The sequence below is a fragment of the Megascapheus bottae genome, chromosome 6 (genome assembly GCF_031878675.1).
Source record: "Megascapheus bottae isolate mThoBot1 chromosome 6, mThoBot2.hap1, whole genome shotgun sequence".
In the NCBI taxonomy this organism is placed as follows: Eukaryota; Metazoa; Chordata; class Mammalia; order Rodentia; family Geomyidae; genus Megascapheus; species Megascapheus bottae.
This window is the reverse complement of record NC_143514.1, coordinates 42,200,980-42,226,678: the sequence shown is the minus strand read 5'-3', so window position 1 is coordinate 42,226,678 and position 25,699 is coordinate 42,200,980. Positions and strand designations below refer to the sequence as shown.

The following is a 25,699-nucleotide window of genomic DNA, read 5'->3' as shown; positions in this document are numbered from 1 at the left end:
ATTTGGAAACAAAAGTAGTTCCTTCACATGTCCACTAATAGTGTATATGTAGTCTTACCAAATTTAAACTTGAGAAAAATGAAGATATTTACTTAAATTTACTAATGTTGAAAAACATTAATTTTTCTTACTTAGTTCCTTGGTTTTCTTCATTTCTCTTTTTAAGAACCGTGGTGTATAGAAGGTACCAATGAGATTTTCAAGTTCTCTGTTTCCCTTGAAAGCCTAAAAGAAAACCATCTTAAATGAGTTAAGTAAGTTTTCTATAGCATTACTGACAATAGAAAATTTTATGTTAGGCAATAGTTTCAAATGTTTCAATAGTTTTGGTGGTGGAGGATTTCTAATGCCTGAGTAAAAACAATGCATTATTATGAATCCTAACTATTCAAGAGGTATAGACGGAGAGAATCATGATTGCAGACCAGCCCAGGCAAAGAGTCAGCGAGAGCACAGTCTTAACAACAGGTGTTAGTATACACCACATGTAGGAGGATCTGAGTCCTAGGAAAAATGTGGAGCCCCAACTGAAAGAAATAAAAAATAAAGCAAAAAGGGTTGTGGCTGTGGCTCGGGGTGAAATGGTGGGGTGCCTGCCTAGCAAGTCAAGGCCCTGAGTCTCCCACAGGCAAAACCAGTGGGTTACTAGTTTAAAAGATTAAGCCTATCTACAGATGTGAAAAAGCCAACAACTACTAATATATTATGGTTCAGCAATATTCACATAAGCAAAGACATTCTCATTTCAAGTAAACTAAAATATCACTTGTAAATTCTATTAGGTTGAATCTCCAATTTAAGACTTATTTCCTATTGCTCTTTTCAAATGAGGTAGAAGTATGACAAACTATATACAAAAAGGCAAACCTGTATACTATGTAAATTTTGTATTATCTTCACAATCTCTTCTGATGATTTTTCAACTTCAGATAGCAAAGTCATGAATCTAGGAATGAAGGAGAAAATAATACCCAGTATAAGTAAATATTATACATGTAGCAAGTCACATTTAGAGCTTCACGTCCACTTCAAGAAACTTTGATTCTGTTTTCTATTCCTCTCAATATTTCTCAGAGTGGTAAAGTATGCAAACTGTCCTCCATTTTTCATTGCTTTACAAAAAATATATGTGACCAAGCATCTTCATACCACTGCTCACTTATCTTCACTCAAAACTGTGAGGTGGTGTTACTCAGACTTTTTGTTTTTTGCGGCCAGTCCTAGGGCTTGAACTCAGGGTCTGGGCACTGTCCTTGAGTTTTCTTTTTTCTTTTTTTTTTGCCAGTCCTGGGCTTGAGCTCAGGGCCTGAGCACTGTCCTTGGACTTTCTCAAGGCTAGAGCTCTACCACTTGAGCCTCAGCACCACTTCCGGCTTTTTTCTATGTATGTGGTACCGAGGAATCGAACCCGGGTCTTCGTGCATGCTAGGCAAGCACTTTAACCACTAGGCCAAACTCCCAGCCACTGTCCTTGAGTTTTCTCAAGGCTAGTGCTCTACCACTTGAGCCATAGCACCACTTCTGGCTTTTTCTGTGTATGTGGTATCAAGGAATCGAATCGAGGGCTTTGTGCATGCTAGGCCAGGCTCCCAGCCCCCTCAGAGTCATTTTGAAAAATAAAAAACAAATTGTATGGCTTACATATTTCAGTGCAAAGAAGATATGAAAGCAGTCTTTTAAATTTGAAAATGAAGAAAAGGAAAAAAAGGAAATATCACTTATAGTTCCACTTTCTGACCATATTGCTAGTTAATGTTCTGGATATTTTTCTTAGTTTAAAATATTTTATAAGTTTAAATCATGCTTTAATTAATATAACATACTCAAAATGTATATAATTTTAGGGGCTGTACAATTTTCTATTTAGTAAATATGGGAAGATAATGTAACCTGTTCCTTATTGTTATTTCAGTCTCTTTTCCAATTTTAAGATTCCATACTATATGTGACAATCTATATCTAGATTACACAGTAAAAAATAAATGTAATACCAGTTACATATATAATTTAGAATTTTGTAGTATCTATGCTAAAAGGAGTAAAAAGAAACAGGTGCACGTATTTTTAGTAACATTTTCTTTAACACATATCCTAAACGTAATCACTTTAGCATTTAATCAACAAACAAATATTTTATATTTTTCTTGTTTTTTTTTTTTTGCCAGTCTTGGGCTTGAGCTCAGGACCTGAGCACTGTCCTTGGACTTTCTCAAGGCTAGAGCTCTACCACTTGAGCCTCAGCACCACTTCTGGCTTTTTTCTATGTATGTGGTACCGAGGAATCGAACCCGGGTCTTCATGCATGCTAGGCAAGCACTTTAACCACTAGGCCAAACTCCCGGCCCTATTTTATATTTTTCAAGTCCACTCATCACCTGTCTCATTTCTGACATGCCACATTTCAAGTGCTCATCTGCCACATGAAGCTAGTGACTTTAAGACAGCACCAATCTGTATTATTGATTTTATGAGACCAGAAATTCAAGATCACATGATATTAGGCATTAAATTTTGTGCTGTAAAAGGCAAAAGTGATGGATTAAAAATTTCAAATATAACTGTAGTGCTCTAGGTCTGAATTGAGCAGAATAAATTTCTAAGTAGGCAAAAAGAACAGAGGTATAACACAAGAGGGGAAGTTGTAAAAACAATGATGGGTGATTATTTAAATTTTTTCTGTAATATTATACATTTTACTTTGTGTCACCTGTTTGAAGTTTAAATTGCTTAACCCTTGAGACTTAGCTTGAGAAATGATACTGAAAACACGGAACCTGTCTCCCTGATGGAGCAGGATTTAAGTGACTCCTACATACCATGAAAGTCAACTAATCAATGGCCCCAGAAGTTCAAAGCAGAGGCAGATAAACTTCTTTCTTGTAAGAAGCAATCCTGGGACTCTTTATCTTGTATCCTATTCCTGGGAAATCTGGAGTGGCAGAGCCTTTCCACATTTTCTTATCATTATCTCAAAGAGACGATGATACTTAGTGTTGAACTTCAGAGAGCAGTGCAGGAAGAATTAAACCCTGCAGACCTGCCATCTGGAATGACTATCAGGGGCTGTGTTCATGTATACAGTAAGACAGCAATGGCAACCTCAGGAGGTGTGGAATGAGGTACCCCAAAGAACCTCCTGGTAACTCCTCCACATTAAGACGATCACCGAGAAGCCATGCCAAGCAAACTTCTGATGACTGTTATGTCTACCATGGAAATACCAATTCCTTACAAAAATCATAAAGTATGTACTTTGCCATGTCTTCTGAGTCAACAAAGAAGTCTTCATAATTTTTGCAGATCAGTTGCTGAGCCAAATTTTAGAGAAATAAAGGTGATTCTTTATAAGCATATTTAATACTGCTTGTTCTAGAAACAAAATTTTCAGTGCTTACTGATAATTTTCTTCTACATTTCCAATGAGGGGTTCAATTCGCTAGATGATGGCAGTATTATTGTTTGCACAAGAGCTCCTCTGCGTTTAGTATATCTTGACATTTCTCATATTTATTTCTGAACACTAGTGATCTTCATGTAAAAGTATCACCAGTGAAGGTCATTTCTATCTTACATATCACTGTCAGCTTCCTAAATAGATTTGCTTTTGTCTAGTCTAAACAGGATCAAATCCTTCATCTTATAATGACTCTGAACTGCCCAGGCGTTACAGATGACTACATTCAGACGTCCAGCGATTGCTGCCAGTCTTATCGCATCCTTCCATTTGGTCAAATCCTGTTGTTATAGCCAAAGTCCATAGCAGCCAACTTGAGAAAACTGAAACAAGGGCTCTCCTTAAGTAACCTCTTCCTTGTTAATCAGTAACTATTCAGTAGGCACCATTCTAGGTAACTTAGGTTATAAATGCATACATCCTTGCCCTCATGAATCTTATAATTTGGTGAAGAACACATATAGAGGAACACACAACTAGAAGTTACAGAAAGAAGACAAAACACTCTTTTGGGGACTTTATCATGGCTTTTGGAGGTTTTGCCTCTTGCACTGTATTTTCAATGCCTAGAGAATTAGTACAGGGGTACCATGACTTACATACTAATTGCCTATTAGGGTGTTTGTAAGGGTGCTTGTAGTATGCCAGTTGCCCAATAAATACTGGATGGATCAGATCAATTAAAAGATCCAAAAAGATCAAACCCAAGAACCTATAAGACAAGTGAAATAGGGCTGGGAGTTTGGCCTAGTGGTAGAGTGCTTGTCTAGCATGCACGAATACCCGAGTTCGATTCCTCGGCACCACATACATAGAAAAAAGCTGGAAGTGGTGCTGAGGCTCAAGTGGTAGAGCTCTATCCTTGAGAAAGTCCAAGGACAGTGCTCAGGCCATAAGCCCAAGCCCAGGACTGGCCAAAAAAAAAAAAAAAAGTGAAATATGTCCATCTTTCACTTGTCTCATGTTTTCACTTCCTTCATACCAAAGACTCCACAATTCATTGATTCAGATGTAACACCGAGAAATTAACTACTTCAGCCCTTTCATATTCTGTCATATACATGCTTTTCTAATGTGGAACTCTGGATTCTTCTACCTATTTTTTTTTCTGTGTTCGTGGTCTAAGCTGTAAGTGCTAGAAGAAAAATAAAATGTGAGTGTAGGGATATAGCTTAATAGTAGCGTGCTTGCCTAGCATATTGAAAGTACTGGGTTTGATCCATAGCACTCCCAAAAATGTCTTACAGCAGAACTAATATCAATGTTAGAAATAAAGTATATGATTTTGCTGAGTCTCAATGCAATTTAACTCTGTTGTAATAATGTCAATTAACAAAATATTCTCTTTTTTCAGAAATAATTGAACAAAACAATGGTCTAACCCAATCTCTACTTTGTTCATAATAAAATGAAAACTTGGGGTCCAGGAGTTTGGCCTAGTGGTAGAGTGCTTACCTAACGTGCATGAAGACCAGTTTGACTCCTGAGTACCACATACACAGAAAAAGTCAGAAGTGGTATTGTGGATCAAATGGTAGAGCTCTAGCCAAGGGCTGTGCTCAGGCCCTGAATTCAAGCCCCAGGACTGGCCAAAAAAAAAAGAAAAGAAAAAGAAAAAAGAACTCATATGCTTGGGTATATTATACACCATTAAAACAATAGTTACTCTCCAATGATACAAATGTACTCTTGACTCTGTTACTGAAGTGTTATCTGGAAAGTTACTATTGCTAAGAAACTACATTTAACAATTAACCTGAGATTACTTGTACATTACAAAGGTGACATCATTAAGTTTTTTGTTCTCATCATACTGACAATACATGCTACATAATACTTCGTTAAAAATAAGCCAGTGGCTCATACCTGTAATCCTTGCTGCTCTGGAGGCTAACTAAGATATGAGGATTGTGATTTGAAGCCAGCCTGGGCAGAAAAGTCCCCATGAGACTTTGATGTCCAATTAACTACTCAAAAACTGGACGTGGCACTGTGGCTTAAAGTGGCAGAGCACTAGCCTTGAGTTAAAGAGCTTAGGGACAGTGTTCAAGCCCAGAGTTCAAGCCCCATGACCACCACCAATAACAAAAGTCACAGAACATTCAAATTAAAAAAAAATTAAATTGACAATAATACGCTACTAATAATTTTGTTTTCTCAATTAAAGGTATATTATTTTATAATCTTTATATTACTTAATTTTAAAGACAACTTTGTGGTAAAAATCATTTCTATTTTATAGATATGGAAACTGAAGACAAAAGAATCATTTCATTATTCAAGACTTAACAACAGCCAGGATGTGAAGCTAGGTATGTCTCGCTTCCTGGCCTCAAGACTGGTCATTTTTTTTTTTTTTTGCCGGTCCTGGACTTGAGCTCAGGGCCTGAGCATTGTCCTTGGACTTTCTCAAGGCCAGAGCTCTACCACTTGAGCCTCAGCACCACTTCTAGCTTTTTTCTGTGTATGTGGTACCGAGGAATCGAACCTGGGTCTTTGTGCATGCTAGGCAAGCACTCTACCGCTAGGCCAAACTCCCGGCCCCGACTGGTCATTTTTTTAAACAATCAATGGACAGTGTAAAAATACTCCTTGGCCAAAAAATGTCCCCTGTGTTTTTAGGTCTGTTTATTATATTATATTTTCATGGACTTCCCTGGGTAGGTTTTTTTAGGTATCATTTAGTTTTTTAAATTTAAAAAAGGTATAACAAAAGTTATTATTTAAAACATGATAAGTGTATAATTCAGTAGATTGACAATATTGTGCAACCACCACTACCACCACCAAATCTATTATTACAAACAAAAATTTTAACCATTAAGATTGCTTGAGGGGTCTGGGAGTGTAGTCTTATAGGTAGAGTGCTTGCCTAGCATGTACAAAGCTCTGGGTTCAATTCCTCAGTACCACAAATACAGAAAAAGCTGGAAGTGGTGCTGTGGGTCAAGTATTAGAACACTAGCCTTGAGAAAGCTCAATGACAGTTGAGCCCAGGCCCTGAGTTCAAGCCCCAGGACTAGGGGAAAAAATGCTTAACTCCGTGTACCCAGCCTAACTAGGGTCTGAGAACCTATCATCTACATTTTATCTCTTTAAACTCATCTTTTCTAGAGACTACATATAATTGAAACCCTAGAATATTTGTCCTTATCAGTCTGGGTAATTGCACTAAGTCTTGTTTTCAAGGTCCATTCAACGTGTGGCATGTACCAAAACTTCATTCACTTTTATGACAAATAATATTCAGTTGCATGTATATATCACATTTTGTCCCATCCATTCATCTGTGGAGAAACATTTGGGTTGTTTGCACCTATTGGGTATTGTAAAGAATGCTAGAGTGTATACTGATGTACCGATGTACAAACATCTTTTTGAGTGAGTAAGAGAGAGAGAGAGAGAGAGAGAGAGTGAGAGAGAGAGAGAGAGAGAGAGAGAGAGAGAGAGAGAGAGAGAGAGAGAGAGATTGATTTACATATGCTTAGTTGATGATACCAGGTTGCTTAAACCAATATTTCTCAATATACTATGTTCTACAGAAATAAAAATGAGAGATAATTCGTGAAAAGGGGATGAGGAGGGAGTTTAGAAAATCAAATATGTTAAGTTTATTCTATTTGGGACCTCTCAAAAAATTAAGTTTCTTTTTATGAAAAGAAGTTTTAAAACAGGCCAATTTATCAATTCTTTTGTAGTTGATACTTTGCCTACTTCAAGGTCATAAAAAGCTATCCTACATTTTCCTCTTAAATTTTTACTCTTTTACTCTTCACATTATAATCTATCTAGAATTGATTTTTGTGTATAGTGTGAGGCAAGGGTCCAGATCCAATTTCCCCAGCAAGTGACAGTGCCATCATTTATGGAAGGGACAAGTTACTTAGGCAGGAATATAGAGGATGTAGAAAAGGGATATCCTACAGCTAACTCAACTAATTGAAAATATTCTTGAAAACATCATACTGCTTGACTTCTCATTCTTAGATTACTGATTGTCCTTAATAGTTCTATTTATCTGAACAAATCTGATTTTGAGAAGAGGATACTCCAGAAAATTACTGATATTGGGTCACTAATGGATAATTGTGTCAATGAACTTCTTATAGGAATTTTACAAGTACAGTACATCACATCTTTAAGAAGAAATATTTCAGCTGAGCTTTTACAGTTAAGTTTTCATGGTTACAAATATAAAACCTCTGTTACGAAATATGTATGATTTCATAAATAATAAACTTACTCATCGTCTTCTTCTGTCAAATTGAAGTGAGTCATTGTTTTTCCTATATGAGTAATAAAGCAAAGTTACATGTAGATAAAAGACAATTTATCAAATTTAAGTAGAATTTAGATGGCCAATTTTAGCCAGGTGTGATTGGACATGCCTGCAGTCCCACTACTTGCAGACAGTGGCAGAAGGATACTGACTTAAAGGCCAACCTGTAATACAAAGCAAGGCCCTGTTTCACAGAAAGAAACACTAAAACCTGATGGAAACTAGGACTAAACTGGGTGTTAAGACTCATGTCTACAATTCTATCTACTCAGTAGTCAGAGATAGTTCAATGCTAGACTTCCAGAAAATTCCACAAGACACCATCTCCAAAATACGCAGCCAAAGGCAGGGCTGAGGGTGTGGTTCAAGTGGTAGAGCACTAGCCAAGTAAGTGCAAGGCACTGAGTTCAAACCCCTGTACTGCCAAAAAAAGAATATTGCCAAATTTTAATGTGAATTTATCAACTTATTTATTTGTGCCTGTCCTGGGGCTTGGACTCAAGGCCTGGGCACTGTTTTTGAGCTTCTTTTGCTCAATGTTAGCCCTCTACCACTTGAGTCATAGCTCCACTTCGGTGTCAAATTTGAAATGGAAAATAAAAGAAGAAAGAAACGAGGTAGTAACATTGGGCTGGGAGTTTGGCCCAATGGTAGAGAGCTTGCCTAGCATGCACGAAGACCTGGGTTTGATTCCTCAGTACCACATACGTAGAAAGCCCAAGGACAGTGCTCAGGCCCTGAGTTCAAGCCCCAAGACTGGCCAAAAAAATGGTAACAGCCTGGCTCAGTGGCTCACACCTAGCTACTCAGGAGGCTGAGACCTGAGAATCAAGGTTCAAAGCCAGCTCGGGCACAAAAGGACCGGATACTCTTATCTACAATTAACCTCTAGAAAAAAGAGAAATGGGGCTTTCCCGTTCTCAATGGATAGGGCAATAGCCTTGAGCTGAAAAGCTCAGGGACAGCACCCAGGCCCAGAGTTCAAGCCCCATGATCCACAAAAAAATAAAAAAAATTAAACAATTTAAAAAATGGTAATATTATATTTGTTTTCCCCATCTCCCAACTTTACCCATGCCCTCAAGTTACCCGGTTCAATTTTTACATATGTAACATTGAATATAATGATCGTATTTGCTGATTTTTTTCTCCATTCAACTGACTTCCCTCCGTTTGATCTCCCCTACTTTCAACAATATTTCAGTTACCTAGTATTCCTCTTGTGAAACTATGAATTAGTTGTTTAAAGAAGTTACTCCATTGCAATCTTTCCCTATGTATACTATACTTTATTCAATATGTTTATATACATATGCATATGACCCATGTTTTCATATATTTTTATATATAAGATCTAAGGCCCATATATAAGAGAAAACACACACTCTATCTCTCTAAGTCTTACTTCATTTAACATAACTTTTTGCAGGTCCATTCACTTCTTTGCAAATGGCATTGTATTCTTCTTGATGGATGAATATAACAAATAATGGATACTTTAATCAATGAATTGTTTTTGGTGTGTGTGTGTGTGTGCATGTGCCAGTACTAGGGCCCTGCTTGGCTTTTTGCTAACATGTGGAACTCTACCACCTGAGCCCTATCTCTAGCCCAGCTTTTCTCAGCTTTTCTGCTAGTTAACTGGTGATAGAGTCTGGCAGACTTTTCTGCTATGCTCCTATCTCTGCCTCCTGAGTGGCTAGGATTATTTGTGGGAGGCACCAGCAGCAGGCTCATCAGCTATTTTAATCAAAGCTATTATATTAAGGCTTTAGAGTTTGCGTTCTTTTATCAAGGAATTAATGATACAAATACTTAGAAAATAGTTCTTAATGATAGCACAGTTCAAAAACTGACATTAGGGTAAAAGTACTTGTTATCTGTTTAACAAATATATCAAGTATACAATATGATGGTCCTTTACTTCACATACTTGTCATTGTTTCATGGAAAATGTCGCCCCTTTCCATTTACAAACTTTAGTATAGAGAAATAAAATTGTCATTAATTTTTAATTTAAAAATATCAAATAAGTTTAAAATAGAATTATAAAATTTGAAAAACCAAACATTTAAAAGTTTAAGAACTTATTAATATGTTTCATCATAACTTAGATAAAATGAGACTTATTTACTGTATAGATTCTAATATGCTTAGTATACAATTAAACAAAATGTTAAATAATAAAACATGAATTAGCATATCAAAAACACATTTTTTAAAATTTGAGCTTATGCAAAATTCTGTAATATAAAAAATAACAAGTCACTGATTCATGACCTGGAAATTTGTGCTTTTAAATAAATACTTTATCAATGAACTAACAGAACAAAAATTATTTACATTCATAACTAAATCTATTTAACTAATTTATTTTTTTTTTCTGCCCATCCTGGGCTTAAGCTCAGGGCCTGAGCACTGTCCTGGGATTTTTCTCAAGGCTAGAACTCTACCACTTGAGCCTCAGCACCACGTCCGGTTTTTTCTAAGTATGTGGTACCAAGGAATCAAACCCGGGTCTTTGTGCATGCTAGGCAAGCACTCTACCACTAGGCCAAACTCCCGGCCCTAAAATTTTTTAAATAAAGATTTCATACTAAAATTGTTTTTTTTCCTATGGTACAATTTACAAAAGCATTTCAAATAGCTAAGAAAAAGGGGATGAAATATGATCAGGGCAAACCATATAAAATACAGTAAATATGTATGAAAATAATGGAAATCAGGGATAAAAATAACATTCAAGAGTTTTACTGTTAGCCTGTAGTGTAGTGTACCTGAGTTCCGTCCCTTTAATTTATGCACATGATGGATAGCTTGTTCAGGGGTGTATCTGAAATCACTATAATTGATAGTAGCTGAAAGCCATCAGACCGTAATTTCTATTTAAGGATGTAATAGTGTATAGGAACAAAGTCTGCAATAGCATTTTAAAATAAGTGACTGAAAGTTTACATTTATGTCCAAAGTGATATCTACATCCTAATCTACTATGTTAAATTCTTGGAGAACATAGCAGATCTCTATATTACCAAATCAAAATCCTGATTTAACCAAGACCAGAAAATTCTCACTGTAAGTGGAAAAGAAAGTTCAACTAACCATTTGATGGTCTCTTTCTGTGCTTTCGTTCTTTAGATCTTATGGGAGAAGAAAATAGGTTCATTTGACAAGTTCCAGTTGTTGGAGAATAAGCTGCAATGCTATTCTTCCTTGTGATTTCTGAAGAAGCAAATGACTGGAAATAAATAATAATTTGGAACACAAAAATATATGTTTAGTTGTAGAACTTTGAAAGTGCCTTAAAATTCAGCACTATTCAAATGAATACTGGTTTTCATGGTCTTTTCAGATTTTAAAGACACACATTTACCACCTTCAGAACTAACACCATTCTACTCAGGGAGCTATTTCAGATCTCTGCACTAATTAGGGCATTTCAATTAGATATTTAGGCAACTTTGACATTTCAGGGTTACTAACTTGTGACTTGGGATCTCCCAACAGGTTTAGCAGTATCTTTCTCACAGCAGCATCCTCACTTTTTGTTTCAATGAGTCTGAACTCTAAGTTGCTTGTTCCTAGGATCAGCAAGGAGATCCTAGGAAGGATCTGTGCTCTCTTCTTTTTGCCAGTTCTGGGCCTTGAACTCAGGGTCTGAGCACTGTCCTTGGGCCTTTCTCAAGGCTAGAGCTCTACCATCTGAGTCACAGCACCATTTCTGGCCTTTTTCTATGTATGTGAAACCGAGGAATCGAACCCGGGTCTTCGTGCATGCTAGGCAAGCACTCTACCACTAGGCTAAATTCCCGGCTCATCCTTGTGCTCTCTTATATTGTTATTCTGAAACAGTTCACAGTGAACTGTTTCACAGTGAAGATTAGATCATGTCCAAATGAAAGTAATGTCTAAACAACTGAAAATTTTGTTTAACCACAACTTCTTTTGATAGTTTCTTTTTATACCCTTAGCTTTTGTGTATATCTCTTATTGTAGGTAGCATGTTTTCTTAAGGGGTTCACTTGCACATTAGAAGTATAGAAAAGTAAGAGAAGAGGTGGGTCAAAAATGTTGAAGGGGATGCCACTGATCAAGACGCAGTGCATTCATAAACTGATTTGTTAAATGCATAAACTCCTTTGTACAACTACTTATAGAAAAAAAATTTTAAAGTCAGAGAGGTGGGAAATCAAAGTGAGTGAAGTAATCTGCTACAGAAGGATAGCTGTGAGAAGGATGGCTGTGGCTTAGGTAAGTGAATATAAAAAGTACGAGAACCCAGAAGTTTAGCATAACAGATAGCACAGGATGAATTTGGGGATAAAGAAAAAGTCTCAAGACTCATGTACTGTTAACATTGTACAACTAAACTTTAGCTTGGTCGCTCTCAATGGTCAACTATCCTTTATTTTTAAGAGACCCAAGACAGAAATAGAGGCTTTGTCACCTTTCTCTAAAATCTTGATATTCATTCCAACAATATACAGTATCAAAAATTTTATAGTTAAGATTTTAAATGATAAATACTTCTCTGTTTGGGGGAACAAAAGGCATTTATTTTATATATCTAAGTAGCACCACAAATGTAACCAGTCTTTAAAAAAAAAGCCATCATATCATTATAACTGAAGTAATCCTTTTAGTAGGGTAGAAGGGTCTTAAGTCTCTTTATCAAGAGTTCCTATTACCTCTTCATCTTGAGTTTTCACCTGTTTATATATATTCAGTCATAAACTATGACATTTATCCAATCCCTACTCTGCTTTTCCAAGAATTTATTGCCTAGAACTATTTCACTGTGTATGTACAAGAAATGAAAATCACTACTCTAATGTACGGTTATGTCAATCTGTTTTCTTATTTTCGCCAAAGATTATTTTATCCAATTGCCAGATGTCTAAACATTGCAACTGTAGATAATATATCTCTTCTTGAAAACAATTTTCTAGCTTTCAGAAAACTTGTGTGTGTGTGTGTGTGTGTGTGTGTGTGTGTGTGTGTGTGTGGTTTGCCTCACTTTAAAAACATCAAGTCTTCTATTTTTTTTCTTTTCTTTTTCTTTTGATTGTGCTAGTTAAAAGGAAAAATATATAGTAACTGTTCTAGATTGGTATAAAACTGAAGTTCTATTTTTCTCTATCCTCCCCCTAAATATTCTTCAGTAAACAATTACTCTCCCTTGCCCCATCATCAGTCATGGGGCTCTGTCCCTGAGCTCCTTTGTTCAAGGATAGTACTCTACTACTTTGAGCTACACTGTCATTTCCAGTTTTCTGGTGGTTAACTGATAAGATTCTTATGGAGTTTCCTCTCTAGGATGTATTTGAACCAGGATTCTCAGATCTCAGCCTCCTGAGTAAGCTAGAATTACAGGAGTAAGATACTGGCACTAGGCCCAACAGTTTCTTTTAATATGTTTGCCCTCCTGTACACACAAAGATAAAACCTTACTTCTCTAAGTTTTCCTTCCTTCAAGATTTTACCAGTTTTTTAACTTTAATTCTCTGAAGATGTTAAAGGGCGATCTTACCAGACCCTTCCAAAAAGCAGTAAAATTTGGCTAGAAAAGGGAAAAAAAATTCATGCTAGGAAATAGATGTCACAGCCATCTCTATAGTAATTTATATAATTGCTTCAAATAGTTACTGAATACCTAGAGCTATTTAGCACAAATATATCACAGAACAACTGAACAAAAAGGCCATGTTTGAAGATTTGGTTTATGATCAGCCCAAATGCTAAACTTTTTTTTAAGAAGTCAAATCTTGTATAGATAGCAAAACTAAAATTCAGGCATTGATTTTTGTGTGTAAGAAGTGATCAATGATCTTTCTATAATTTCAAAGCGATATGACATTTTTTCTTCAATATCCTTTGTGAATTGTAGTTTGCTTCATCACCTTGTTTAAAGCATTTTACCAAAAAAGATGCCTGCATTTCATTGATTACTTTTTTACCCAATATATATAGTCCACAAAGTACTAAGGGTTATTTCACAATGAAATATAGAATATAAAATTATTATTTGGAATTACTAGTCTATGCCGTCATTGAAATATTTAAAACATAGGCACTATAGGTACCTGGACAATCAAAAATAAAAAGGCAGCTAAAGGTTTTTTGTTTTGGTTTATTTATTTATTTATTTTTGAGACAGACCTTTCTGTGCTATAGACCTGAAACTTACTATGAAGCCCAGTCTGGCTTCAAACTTATGATCTTCCTGCTTCAGTATCCTAAATGGGGGAAATATAGGCATGTAATACCAAGTCCAGAAAGATAATTGTTGCTTGGTAGTAGTAGGAGTTTGAAAATGCAGGGTCTTGTACTTGCTAGGCTGGCATGATACTATTGGGGCCATATACACAGTCCTGTTGTCACTGGTTATTTTAGGATAGGGTCTTGCTTCCCAGCCTAGGTACATGCCTGAGCCTTGACCTGCCTACTCTAGGCTTCCTATTGTAGCTGAGATTATAGATGCATGATACCTCATCTAGGTCTGTCAGTGGAGATGGAGTCTCATGGATTTTTGTGTTTAGCCTAGCCTGGTGCTATGATGTTCCCAATCCCAGCATTCATGTAGTTTGAGATGACATGGAGAAGGTGGAAAAGTCCCATAAACATTTCTGCCCAGGCTGACCTTGAGCCAGTACTCAGCCTCTCAAGTAGTTAGGATTACAAATTTGAGTCACTAGCATCTAGCAGACATAATTCTTAATAACTTTCCACCAATTAATTTAGTGTAATGTTCCATCTAAGGTATAATTATTAAGCACTTTTACTAATAGTTATGGAATTTATATTAGAGAATTCAAAAATCTAAAGGTATTAGGTAGTTTTTACATTTTGGGCCTTGAGTTCCTGGAAAAGTAACAGGTATTAACTAATTTTATCAGCTGCCACAATTACCAGACTTAATGGTTTATCAACACTGGACTTTTGTTGCTTTCTAAATTAAATGTAGAGGCTGGCAGTGTTGCCTAGTGGTAGCATGCTTCTTTAGCATGCCCAAAGCTCTGGGTTCGATTCTCTGGAACCATGTACACAGAAAAAGCCAGAAGTAGCCTTCTGGCTCAAGTAGCAGAGTGCTAGCCTTGAGCAAAAAGTGTCCAAGGACAGTGCCCAGGCCCTGAGTTCAAGCCCCAGGACTGGCAAAAAATTAATTAAATGTAGAACACAAAAGGATCTGCACATACCTAATGATCCTACTGAATAGTAGAGAAAGAATAGGACCAAAATATCAGATCTGCAATAATGGAAATATACTACCTCTCGCTTGGGTATTTGATACACAGGACTATGTATTCGTTAGAATTCATTGAAATGTATACATAAACCTGTGTATTTAATGATTTATCAATTTAATCTTAAAAAGTTTTAAAAGGAAAAATAAAATTCCAGCTGAAAAGGTTGATATACTTTTTTTCTATTTGTGCTCATTATTCTTCCATAATTTTATGATACTATAATAATTTTAATATAAGAAAGTTATACCAGCAGAAAAGGATATATTATTGTATTCATCTTGTAATCAAGATATTTTCTGTGAAGCATTTTCATGGCTATTTCTCATCATACTTTCATATATCCTCTTATTTTCAGAATAGTAAGTTTATTCCAACCTAGATAGGTTTTTATTTACTAAACTATGGTTTACTGCAATAAAATATACAGATTTAGTTCAACTTGCTGACTTCTGTGAGTTCTGAGTATATAAAACTGATGAAACTATTAGCTGAGATATACATTTTACTTTCCAGAGCAGGCTCAGATGCAACCATTTTCTAGTTCCAATAACTATATGTAATTTTTGCCTATTCTTGAACTTCATATAAACTGAAGACATAATTTAGGTGTTTGGCGTCTTTTGCTTAGCATGTTTGTCTTTTTGGTGTGTGTGTGTAGGTTCTGGGGCCTGAACGCAGGGCCCGGGTGCTGTCCTTGAGCTTCTGTTGCTCATAGATAATGCTCCACCATTTGAGCCACAGCTCTACTCCTAGCTTTTTTTTTTTTTTTGTCGTTCATTGGAGAATCCTGATTCTCATGGACTTTGTTGCCTGGGCTGACTTTGAAATGATTCTCAGATCTCAGCCTCCTGAGTAGCTAGGATTATAGGTGTGAGCCATTGGTGCCAGCTGCTTAACTTATTTTGAGACCATATGTGTTAGTAATATATTCTATTGTTGAGTGGCATTCCTTTCTTAAAATACACTACATCTTGATTTTCCATTTTCTTGCTTATGGACATGGAGGTTGTTTCTAGTTTGGGACCCTGCTATTCTAAAAGAAATGGTTTCTGTGGAAAATCTACCTAGAACCTCAGTGAGGTATGTGGTCCTTCACTTCTACAAACTTCAATTTTTTGTAAACTTTAGGGAAGTTGTTTTCTTTTATGCAGTAGTATTTTCTAAGCCAGAATGAAAATTGTAAACATGAAACCAAACTGATATACCCAATGCTGAAGCACTATATTCTGTAGGATGGGTTCTCTCTGGTAGATAGCAGGGCATTTCTGTGTTCATCGTAACCCATTCTTGGGATAAGGATGAAGAATTGTCTCAGGAACAGATTTGATAACACAGAAAAGGAGTAGATGGACTAGTTTCTGATTTTTAACCTCTATGTTGACACTCTATTCTGCACTTCTAGAACTTTAGAACTTTCTTTATCCCTTTGGATAACTTCTCCTTGTTATCCAAGAGTTGGTCTTGGATAACTTTTGGGGCCAAATGTACTAATGTATGCAAATGGTGTTTTATGTACTTTTACTTCTTATTGTAAATATTTCAGTTTTGTATTATAGTGTATTTCAATTAGTGGTCTTCATTCATACACTGTGTATTCTGGGACACGAACAATGTGATGGATGACTTGGCTGCAGCTTCAGATTTGCACAGCAGGAATGCTTTTTGTTATTTTTATCACCACAAAGAAAATGGCTTGGAGTATATAGACTATTACCAGTAAGAGCTGGCTTTTCTACTACTGTGCCTTTTTGAAATTATTCACTTGATGGAAGACTCAGTTTTGGTTACATGGCCCCAGGACTTGACTTACTAGAAAACTAGAAATGAATACCAATAGAAAAATGTGCAATGCTAAGAGCCAGTGGTTAACACCTGTAGTCCCAGTTACTCAAGAGGCTGAGACATGAGGATTGCAGTTCAAAGCCAGACTGGGCAGAAAAGTCCATGAGACTACAATTAACTACCTGAAAACTGGAAGTAGAAGGGTGGCTCCGTGGTAGAGTGAAAAAGCTCAGGTAAAGTGCCTGGGTCCTAAATTCAAGCCTCCTGACCAAAAGCAACAACAACAAAATGAAAGGAAGGAAGGAAGGAAGGAAGGAAGGAAGGAAGGAAGGAAGGAAGGAAGGAAGAAAAAAAGTGGTGCAGAGAATTAGCATGGGTCAGGAGAAGGAAGTCAAGATAGATGAAGTGTCTACATTTATTTTATAACAAGGATGCTTATTTCAAATCTCTAATCTGAGTGCATATGATCTTGCTTTATACTCAAGTCAGCCTTTAATGAAATTGTTAGGCCTACCATACACAAGGATGTGTATGAGTATGCAAGTGTGTATGTGCGCGTGTGTGTGTGTATCTAAAAATTGGACGTGGTAAATACAGGTTTTTGGAATTATAATGGGAGGTATTTTTCTATATGGTATTGAGGAATCGAACCCGGGTCCTCGTGAATGCTAGGCAAGCACTCTGCCACTAGGCCAAACTCCCGGCTCCCTGAGTTAACTTTCAATGTAACTGGCTTAAAAGTAAAGAACTGGCTCAAATATAATAATAATAATTTTTTAATACAGGCAGTTATTTGCAGCACTGGCTTCTGCTAGATTTTTATCTGCAGGAAAAAAAAAAGAACAGAAAGCCCATTGTGATGACAATTGTGTTTCATAAAGAGAATATATTCTGAAATGGTCATTCTTCCCCATTTAAATAATGTTTCCATCTCCAAGAAAGAGCTTTGGGGCAGAAAAGAACAGTATTTCATTTCAAGCTGGACTACTCATCTACCAAAATACCATTCTGACCAAAGAAACAGATGCAGAATTAAAGTCACAGCTGCATTCTGCACAGAACAAGTTGGATAATGGCACTCTAAATTGCTAATGACACTGTTAATGATTTTTTTTAGTGTCATTGCAGTATTTTGCCACTGTGGTGTACAATTTTTTTTACAAAAGCATTTAGAAAGTTTTTTAAATGGTGAATATTTTGGTTTTGTTAAATATCAGTAAATATTCCAAACAGAATCTCCACATAAAATACATTTCTTAAAATAACATTCTCATGAGATTTTGTAGGAGTGCATTATATTGGTTAGTATTTTCATTTACTTTTTCCCCAATTTATTTGGTGAGAAATCATAACTATTTCAGTATTAGTGTTTGTATCTAAATCCACATTTGGTATGAAAAGATAATAAACTAACATATGTTCTGACATGCTGGCACTGGGAATATGCTATGACTAGATTTATAAAAGTAATAGCAGCAGTACAATTTAATTTTTATTGTGATAACCATGATGAGATTTATGACAATGTTAGTACTTGGATGTTGAATCTGTGCCAATGTAAAAATAAAAGGACCACAGGGAAATACTCATTTTTGATATGAAAATGTTACTAATATTTTTATTTTATACTTAATTTGCAGATTAAAGGACTGTCAATATGCTGTATTGTTCCTTACACATTTAGAAGGCATTCTACTTTTTCCTACCGACAAATTGCCACTAAATTAAGGTTTCTAAGTATTTTGCTTAAGAGAATTACCTCAAACTGATCAGAAACTTCCACACGTGACTGATAAAAAATATTTTATATGCAAGTTATGTCACTTGCTGTTTTGATCATTATTTTTATGTCAGGGTAAATCAGTAATTGAGCGTGAACACAATTGGGCCACACACTGGTGATTCATGCCTGTAATCCTAGATGCTCAAGAGGCTGAGATATGAGAGTGTGGTCTGAAGACAGCCCAAGCAGGAAAGTGCATGAAAATTGAACTGTAGCTCAAGTGGTAGAGCACTAGCCTTGTGCACAAAAGCTCAGGTACAGTGCCCAGGCCCTGAGTTCAAGACCCAGGACCGGCATCAAAAAACAAAAAGCCCAAATCCACAACTGCTGGATCCTGGTAGTTCCTGCCTATACTCCTAGCTATTCAGGGAGCTGAGAGCTGAGGATCCTAGTCCAAAGCCAGACTGGGCAGATAAATCCTAGAATCACTTTTCTCCAATTAATCAGCAAGATGGCAAAGTGGAAGTGTGGCTTAAGAGACAGAGAATCAGATTTGATTGTAAAAACGAAGCAAAAGTTTGAGATCTTGAGTTCAACCTCCACTAACTGAATAAAAAAATAAAACAATCAAAAACCTCCCACAATCTTAGCATGTCATCAATTCCAAAGCAAATACTTACATTTTCTTCTAATAGATCATCCATTTTCAGTGACCTTCTAGCACTGCAAATAAAATATTTAAAGAGTTTTAGATTTTAGGTGTTTTAAATAGGCAAATATTTAAGGGTAAGATATGCAAACACTCTAAGCTAATTTTTATTAGTTGAAAGAACTACTTATGATGATCTTTTTTAATCTGATTATGTGTTTTAATAGCATGTTTTAACTTATGATCATAAACATCTAAATCACTTTTTATATATGTAGCCTTATAAATTGGGACTACAGCTTTAGAAAAAAGATAACTATACAAATTTTTAGATTAGAACATAATAATATACATACCTTCAATGGAGACATTAAAAGTATATTATTTGCAAAACTAGAGTAATAGGTGTTAAAGGTATTCACAAGATAAAAAAAGTTTTGCACATTATTGTAGCATTAAACATGATTCAGTGCAACCAGCCTATGACTTAACAGAGGAACAGATGCTCTATGTCTTTATAAGTCCCCAATCCATAAGAAACTATTTTTTGTTTCCTTCACTAAACTGAATCAGGAACATGCCAGGCTCTCCCTGTGTAAAATCTGTTCTGCTAAACTGGATGCCCAGCTGTTGGTGACAATGCTTAGAAAGGAAAGCTGAATATTTATAATACCTTATTTCGTACAGCTGTCTTCTAAAGAGCAGTCATCAACATTTTATTGAATGCAGACTAAATGCTCAAAGGAGAAAAGGTCAATATAAATTAAAACTAGTTTTCCCACTGACAAATGAAGCATTAAAAAGTACCTCCTTGGTCCCTGGGAAACAGATATTAAAATTTAAAAGTTGTAGAGAATTACAGCATTATTCAAAACATAGCACTAGAAAGGTTGCATTAGAGACACGCCTCAAAAATCTGTATAGATTGTAGAAAACTACCATTCATATAAAATTACTGATTTATAAACAGAAACAAGAAAAAAATGGAATAGACTATCTTTGAAAATTACCTAGTAATTAATATTCAAAAGTTAATCTCTCAAAGGGTTTATTTAATTTTGCCAATGCTCATTAGCCATGCATAATATTAGTCCTTGAGATTAAATTGGTTTAAATAACTATTTGTATCTTTCAGACGTCAAGTGAAAAGCAAATTAAAATGGATGTTCATGGAAGCAGGGAGAGAACAGAGGGAACCAAGGGGTTGGCCTAGTGGTAGAGTGCTTGCCTAGCATGCACGAAGACTTAGGTTTGATTCCTTGGTACCACATACATAGAAAAAAAAAAAAAGGCCGGAAGTGGTGCTGAGGCTCGAGTGGTAGAGCTCTAGGCTTGAGAAAGTCCAAGCCCAGAACTGGCGTACGCGCGCGCACACACACACACACACGCACACACGCACATGCACACACACACACACACACACACACACACACACACACACACACACACACACACACAGAATGGCAAATAATGCCAAAAAGCATTTATATTCAATTATACATTGCCTTATTTAGGTATCTGAGAGGGTCTGGTTTTTAAAACAATTCAAAAGTAGAAATCAAAAGCCAAGTCACACAGTATAGCACCTCTTCTTTTGTATTCAATGCTGTAAAGATGCAATGTAATCTTTTATAAAGTGGGGAACAAACTTGTTCTGATTTTTTTCAAAATGTTACTGCTTCATTATCATGGTTAATTCTTCAAAAGTCACTTAGTATTTGTAATTAAAAAGATTTTTAGGTTAGGTCCTAGGTAGATCTAAGAAGACCAAGGAAATATGAAAAATGAAGTAAGAAGGTGAGTCCAGTTAAAATAGGCTAGAGGGGTGGAGGTCGGGGGGAGGGAAATGGGAACCAAGACATGAGAAAGGGTATCAATGTATGTGAATTAATGCACCTTCTCTCTGGCAAATATAATGTAACCCTTCTATTAATTACAATAAAAATATATGGAAAAAATAAAAATTAAAAAAGCCAAAAATAGGCTATTATTTTCCAGCTTATGCATGGCCAAAACCTAAAAATATGATTATTAAGGGTAATAATGTAATAAAGAAAGCTAGACATATTTGTAAGTATCCCTAAAAAATTTAACTGTAAAACTAGATGTCATTCAAGAAATCACTTAGTTCAGCCTATAGGCAAAAGAATTTGTGTGGCTTACTTAAGAGAGGGGAAACTCAGATTTTAGATCTTGTTCCTAATAAATCTTAGTTGAATTGAGGGGGAGAGAATTAGAGAACAGGTAAAGATGAACAAACTTACTAGAAGAATTTATGGTCACTTCTTACCATTTTATTACAATGGGACACTCGAGTTACTTATCAACAGTTAAACATCTACTATACAGAAAGCACTTAGCTCTCCCTATGCACAATGATATACTAAAACATGATGCCAAGTGGATCAGAATGATGTCAACAGATAAGAGATGGACAAAACCATCGAGGGAGAACAGACAAAACTCAATAAGCTATGAGACAGATACTTTTTCTAAAACATTATTTATTATAATACTTGCAGTATAGCTTAACAAAAGTGATATCCTTCTGGAAGTTGCATAAAGTTATAAGGTTTCCATGGCTATTAGCTTAGTTGAGGAAGAAAAATGTGTAAAAGAGTTAGATGCACATTTCTCCAAAGACAGTTGAGCATATGAAAAGATGTCCCGCATCCCTAAACACTAGGGAAATGCAACTTAAAACCACAATGAGATACCTGGTTACACCCATTATGATGGCTACTACAGAAAATTGGAAAACAACAACAACAACAAAAAAACCCCACAAGTGTTAGTAAGGATGTAAAACAATCAGAATTCTTGTGCACAGCTAACGGGTTGTAAAATGATGCAGCAGCTATATAAACCATGGCAATTCCTCAAATAACTAAAACTAGAACTACCAATATGACCGAGTAATTTCATATCTGTAAAAGAGCAGGAATGTTGATGAATATTTGTATAACTAAATGCACAACTGTTTGTTACAATGAAAACAAATAAGTAGTCCAAGTATCCACTGACAGTTTATTCACTGAACAACAGACAAAAGAAAATGTGGTGGCACACATACAAGGGAATATTATTTACCATAAGAAAGGAAGGGAAGTTGACACATGCTAAACACAGATGAGCCCTGAAGAATTATACTAAGTACAACAAATCAATCCCAAAAGGACAAACTTTTAGGATTTTACTCACATAAAAGGAATCACATTCATAGAAAAGAGAAAATAAAATGGTGGTGGCCAGGGGCTAGATGGAGAAGAATGGGAAATGATTGTAGTTTCAGTTTAACAAGATGAAAAAATCCTAGAGATGGATGGTGGCGATGGTTGCACAACAGTGTGAATATATCTCCCTCTTGTGGGTAATTATATAACTTCTGTGAGCAACTTCTCATGTCTGAGTTACCCAAATGTCTGCATATGCCCATAACTTAAATATTGTTCTATTTTTAGATGTATTATGTTATTTTTAAAGATGTGATAGTTGTTTTTTTGTGTGTATGTTTTTCAATACTTGGGTTTGAACTCAGGGCCTTGTACTTGCCAAGCAAGTGTGCTCTAGTGCTGACCAACTCCTCCAGCCCTTTTCTGCACTGGTTATTTTTGAGACAGCCTAACTTTCTGCCCAGTATGCCCCTGGACCATGATCTACCTATTTTAGGCTCCTATCTAGCTAGAATGACAGGAGCAGACAACCATGCCTAGCATTTATCTACTGAGATGAAATCTTATGGGCTTTTCAACCTAGGCTAGATTAGAACCAGGATCCTTCCAATCTTAGCCTCCCATACAGTTTAGGATGAGAGATACACACCACCTGGCCCAAGTATCAGTTATGAAGGGATCTCGAAAACATTTTTGCCTGGGCTGGCCTCTGATTGCACTCTTGTCATTTTCAGTCTCCCAATTAGCTAAGTTTACAGGATACTCTTGGTTATTAGCTAGATTGGATTGAGGGGCACTTTAGAGTAGTAAAGCACATTTCTGAATGTGTCTGGGGGTCAGGAGGGGATAAAAGGGAAAATGTGGAAGCCCACAATGTAGGCCTTCTCTGCTTCCTGGCAACCAAGATTTGACCTGCTCTACTCCACCACACCCTTCATGCCATAAGGACTTGGAACTTCTGAATGTGAGCCAATATTTATGATGTTTCACTCTAGTGTTTGGCCAGGTCACAGTGATTAAAAAAAAATTAACACAGCTGGAATCAAAATTCTAGTAAATACTACAACTGCTGCTGCTGGAATTTTAAAAAGAGAAAAAAATATTTGATACACAGATAAATTTTGTTTGCTCAATTAGCTGGTATTATGTAAGATATTCCCAATCTGTTGTACTTAACTATTAGCTGTTACTAGTTACTTATACTATTACTATAAATTAGTTATTTTAATTGTCAGAATAATTGGGTAAGTTTTATTATACAGTGCTAACACCAGTTGCAATATCAAAGAAATTATTGTAGAATAAAAAAGGTACCATTTGATTCCTAACCAAGAACCAAGAGGGACACCTCAGAAGTTCAGAAAATTATAGAATGGAGTTCCTTTTTGTTGTTGTTGTTTTTTATAAGATTTTTAAAATATTAGATTAAATGGTAGGGCTGAGGATGGGATTAGAGGGTGAAGAATAAACTTAGTTTAGCAGATAAGACTCAGAGAGCTTTGATGTTATGCCAAATTCTTCCCTAAGGTTGGGCAAATCACATAATCTCACTAAGCTCCATAAAGTTGATAATAATACTGGCCTGTAAAGTAGTAAGACATTTCTTAGTGGAAGATAAAAATATCACTTAGTATTTCAGTGTTTCCATTTACTCCACACTAAAATGGACCCCATGCTATTGGCAGCTAGCAACTTCACGGGAGTGTTTAGAGGATTAGTGAGTATGCTCGTGAGATGCTTAGAAAGCCTTTGATGAAAGGCAATGGCCAAATTCACAACCCATCTGATTTCTTTAGTGTAAGTTAAGATATTTGAAATGATTTCTTTTCCATTCTTTGTATGAGTAAAGAGACCAGAATCTCCTATTTCCTGTCAGCATTCTCTCCATTCAAGCCTATGCTTCCATGTGTTAAAATATCACAAATGACACCATGGGGGGGCGGAGGGGGTTGGAAACATCACCCAGAAAGGTAGAAGTATGCTCATGGTGTGTAAGTACCAAAATAAATAAATGGTCCTGTTATTCTTGTTGCTGTTGGTGGTCGTGGGACTTGAACCTTGGGGACTGAGCACTGTCCCTCTTTTTACTCAATGCTAGTGGTCTATCACTTTGAACCACAGGGCCACTTCCAATTTGGTGATAAAATTTGGTGATAAAAGTCTCAGACTTTCCTGTTTGGGCTGGCTTTGAATTATGATCTTCAGATCTTAGCCTCCTGAGTTGCTAGGATTACAGGTATGCTAGGCTCCTGTTACTCTCCCACCCCACTCAGGTCCTGGGGCTTGAATTCAGGGCCTGGGCACTATCCCTGAGCCTCTTTGTGCTCAAGGCTAGAGCTACATGAGACACAGTGCCACTTCTGGCTTTTTCTGAGTGGTTTATTGGAGATAAGAGTTTCCTGGACTTTTCTGCCTAGGCTGGATTTGAATCACGATCCTCAGATCTCAGCCTCCTGAGTAGCTAGGCTTACAGGTGTAAGCCACCAGTGCCTGGAACATTTTATGTTTTGATAGTTATTGTCAAGTTCCTACCTGAAGAAATGGATTCCTTATTCTTTATGACAAAATAGGTAAAAAAATTTGGTCCTTTTTTTTTTTTTTTATACCAGTCCTAGGGCTTGAACTCAGGGCCTGGGCCTGTCCTTGGACAATTTTTTTTTTTTTTTTTTTTTTTTTTGCTCAAGGCTAGTGCTCTGCCACTTGAGCCACAGCACCACTTCTGACTTTTTCTGTGTATATGGTACTGAGAATTGAACCCATGCTAGGCAAGCACTATACCATTAGGCTATGCTCCCGACCCATGCTAGGCAAGCACTATACCATTAGGCTATGCTCCCGGCCCACTTTGGCCAATTTTTAGGCAACAAATTCTTTATTTTTAATGAGCAGCAAAAAATTTTTTTTCAGAAGTTAAATGGATGTATTTGAGATTAACTGCAAAGATAAATAGATGGGACTATAATGTTCTCAGGGCTCACCAAAATAAGTACTCCCAATATATTCATTAATGGTACTTTCTGCCAGAAAACCATATATACTCATGAATAAACATATTTGAAGACATATGATATAATTATGCCTTTTTAAATATATCTTTATTGAAAGGTTTAAACAGGTTTATAGAATTTTAAAATGGCCAATGGACTGCTTTATGCTTTTTTATATATAAATTACATTTCATGTCATAAATATAACAATGAACTAACATGGATGTCTACTCTACTTTTGAGACTTCAGCACAACCATGTGTAAAATGCTTCCCCTGAGGTGGCTTACCCCTATAATCCTAGCTATGCAGGAGGCTGAGATCTGATGCTCAGATCTGAGGACCAGTTCCAGCAGGACTGAGACTATTCCAACTGACCAGAAAAAAACCAGAAGTGAAGCTCCGG

The 25,699-nt window shown here is 36.3% G+C and overlaps 1 protein-coding gene across 2 annotated transcripts in view; it reads right to left on the bottom strand.

The window, feature by feature from the left end:
• Itgb3bp (integrin subunit beta 3 binding protein) overlaps positions 1 to 25,699 on the bottom strand; it is a 41,445-nt gene that overhangs the window by 8,475 nt on the left and 7,271 nt on the right. For both annotated transcript variants that reach the window (XM_090334691.1, XM_090334692.1), the window contains exons 2-6: positions 19,166 to 19,208; positions 10,836 to 10,971; positions 7,698 to 7,740; positions 868 to 946; positions 132 to 225 (exon numbers count right to left, since the gene is read on the bottom strand). In XM_090334691.1, the coding sequence (XP_090190817.1) occupies positions 132 to 225; positions 868 to 946; positions 7,698 to 7,740; positions 10,836 to 10,971; positions 19,166 to 19,189 (376 nt within the window). In that variant the 5' untranslated portion in view covers positions 19,190 to 19,208. The remainder of the gene's footprint in view (positions 1 to 131; positions 226 to 867; positions 947 to 7,697; positions 7,741 to 10,835; positions 10,972 to 19,165; positions 19,209 to 25,699) is intronic.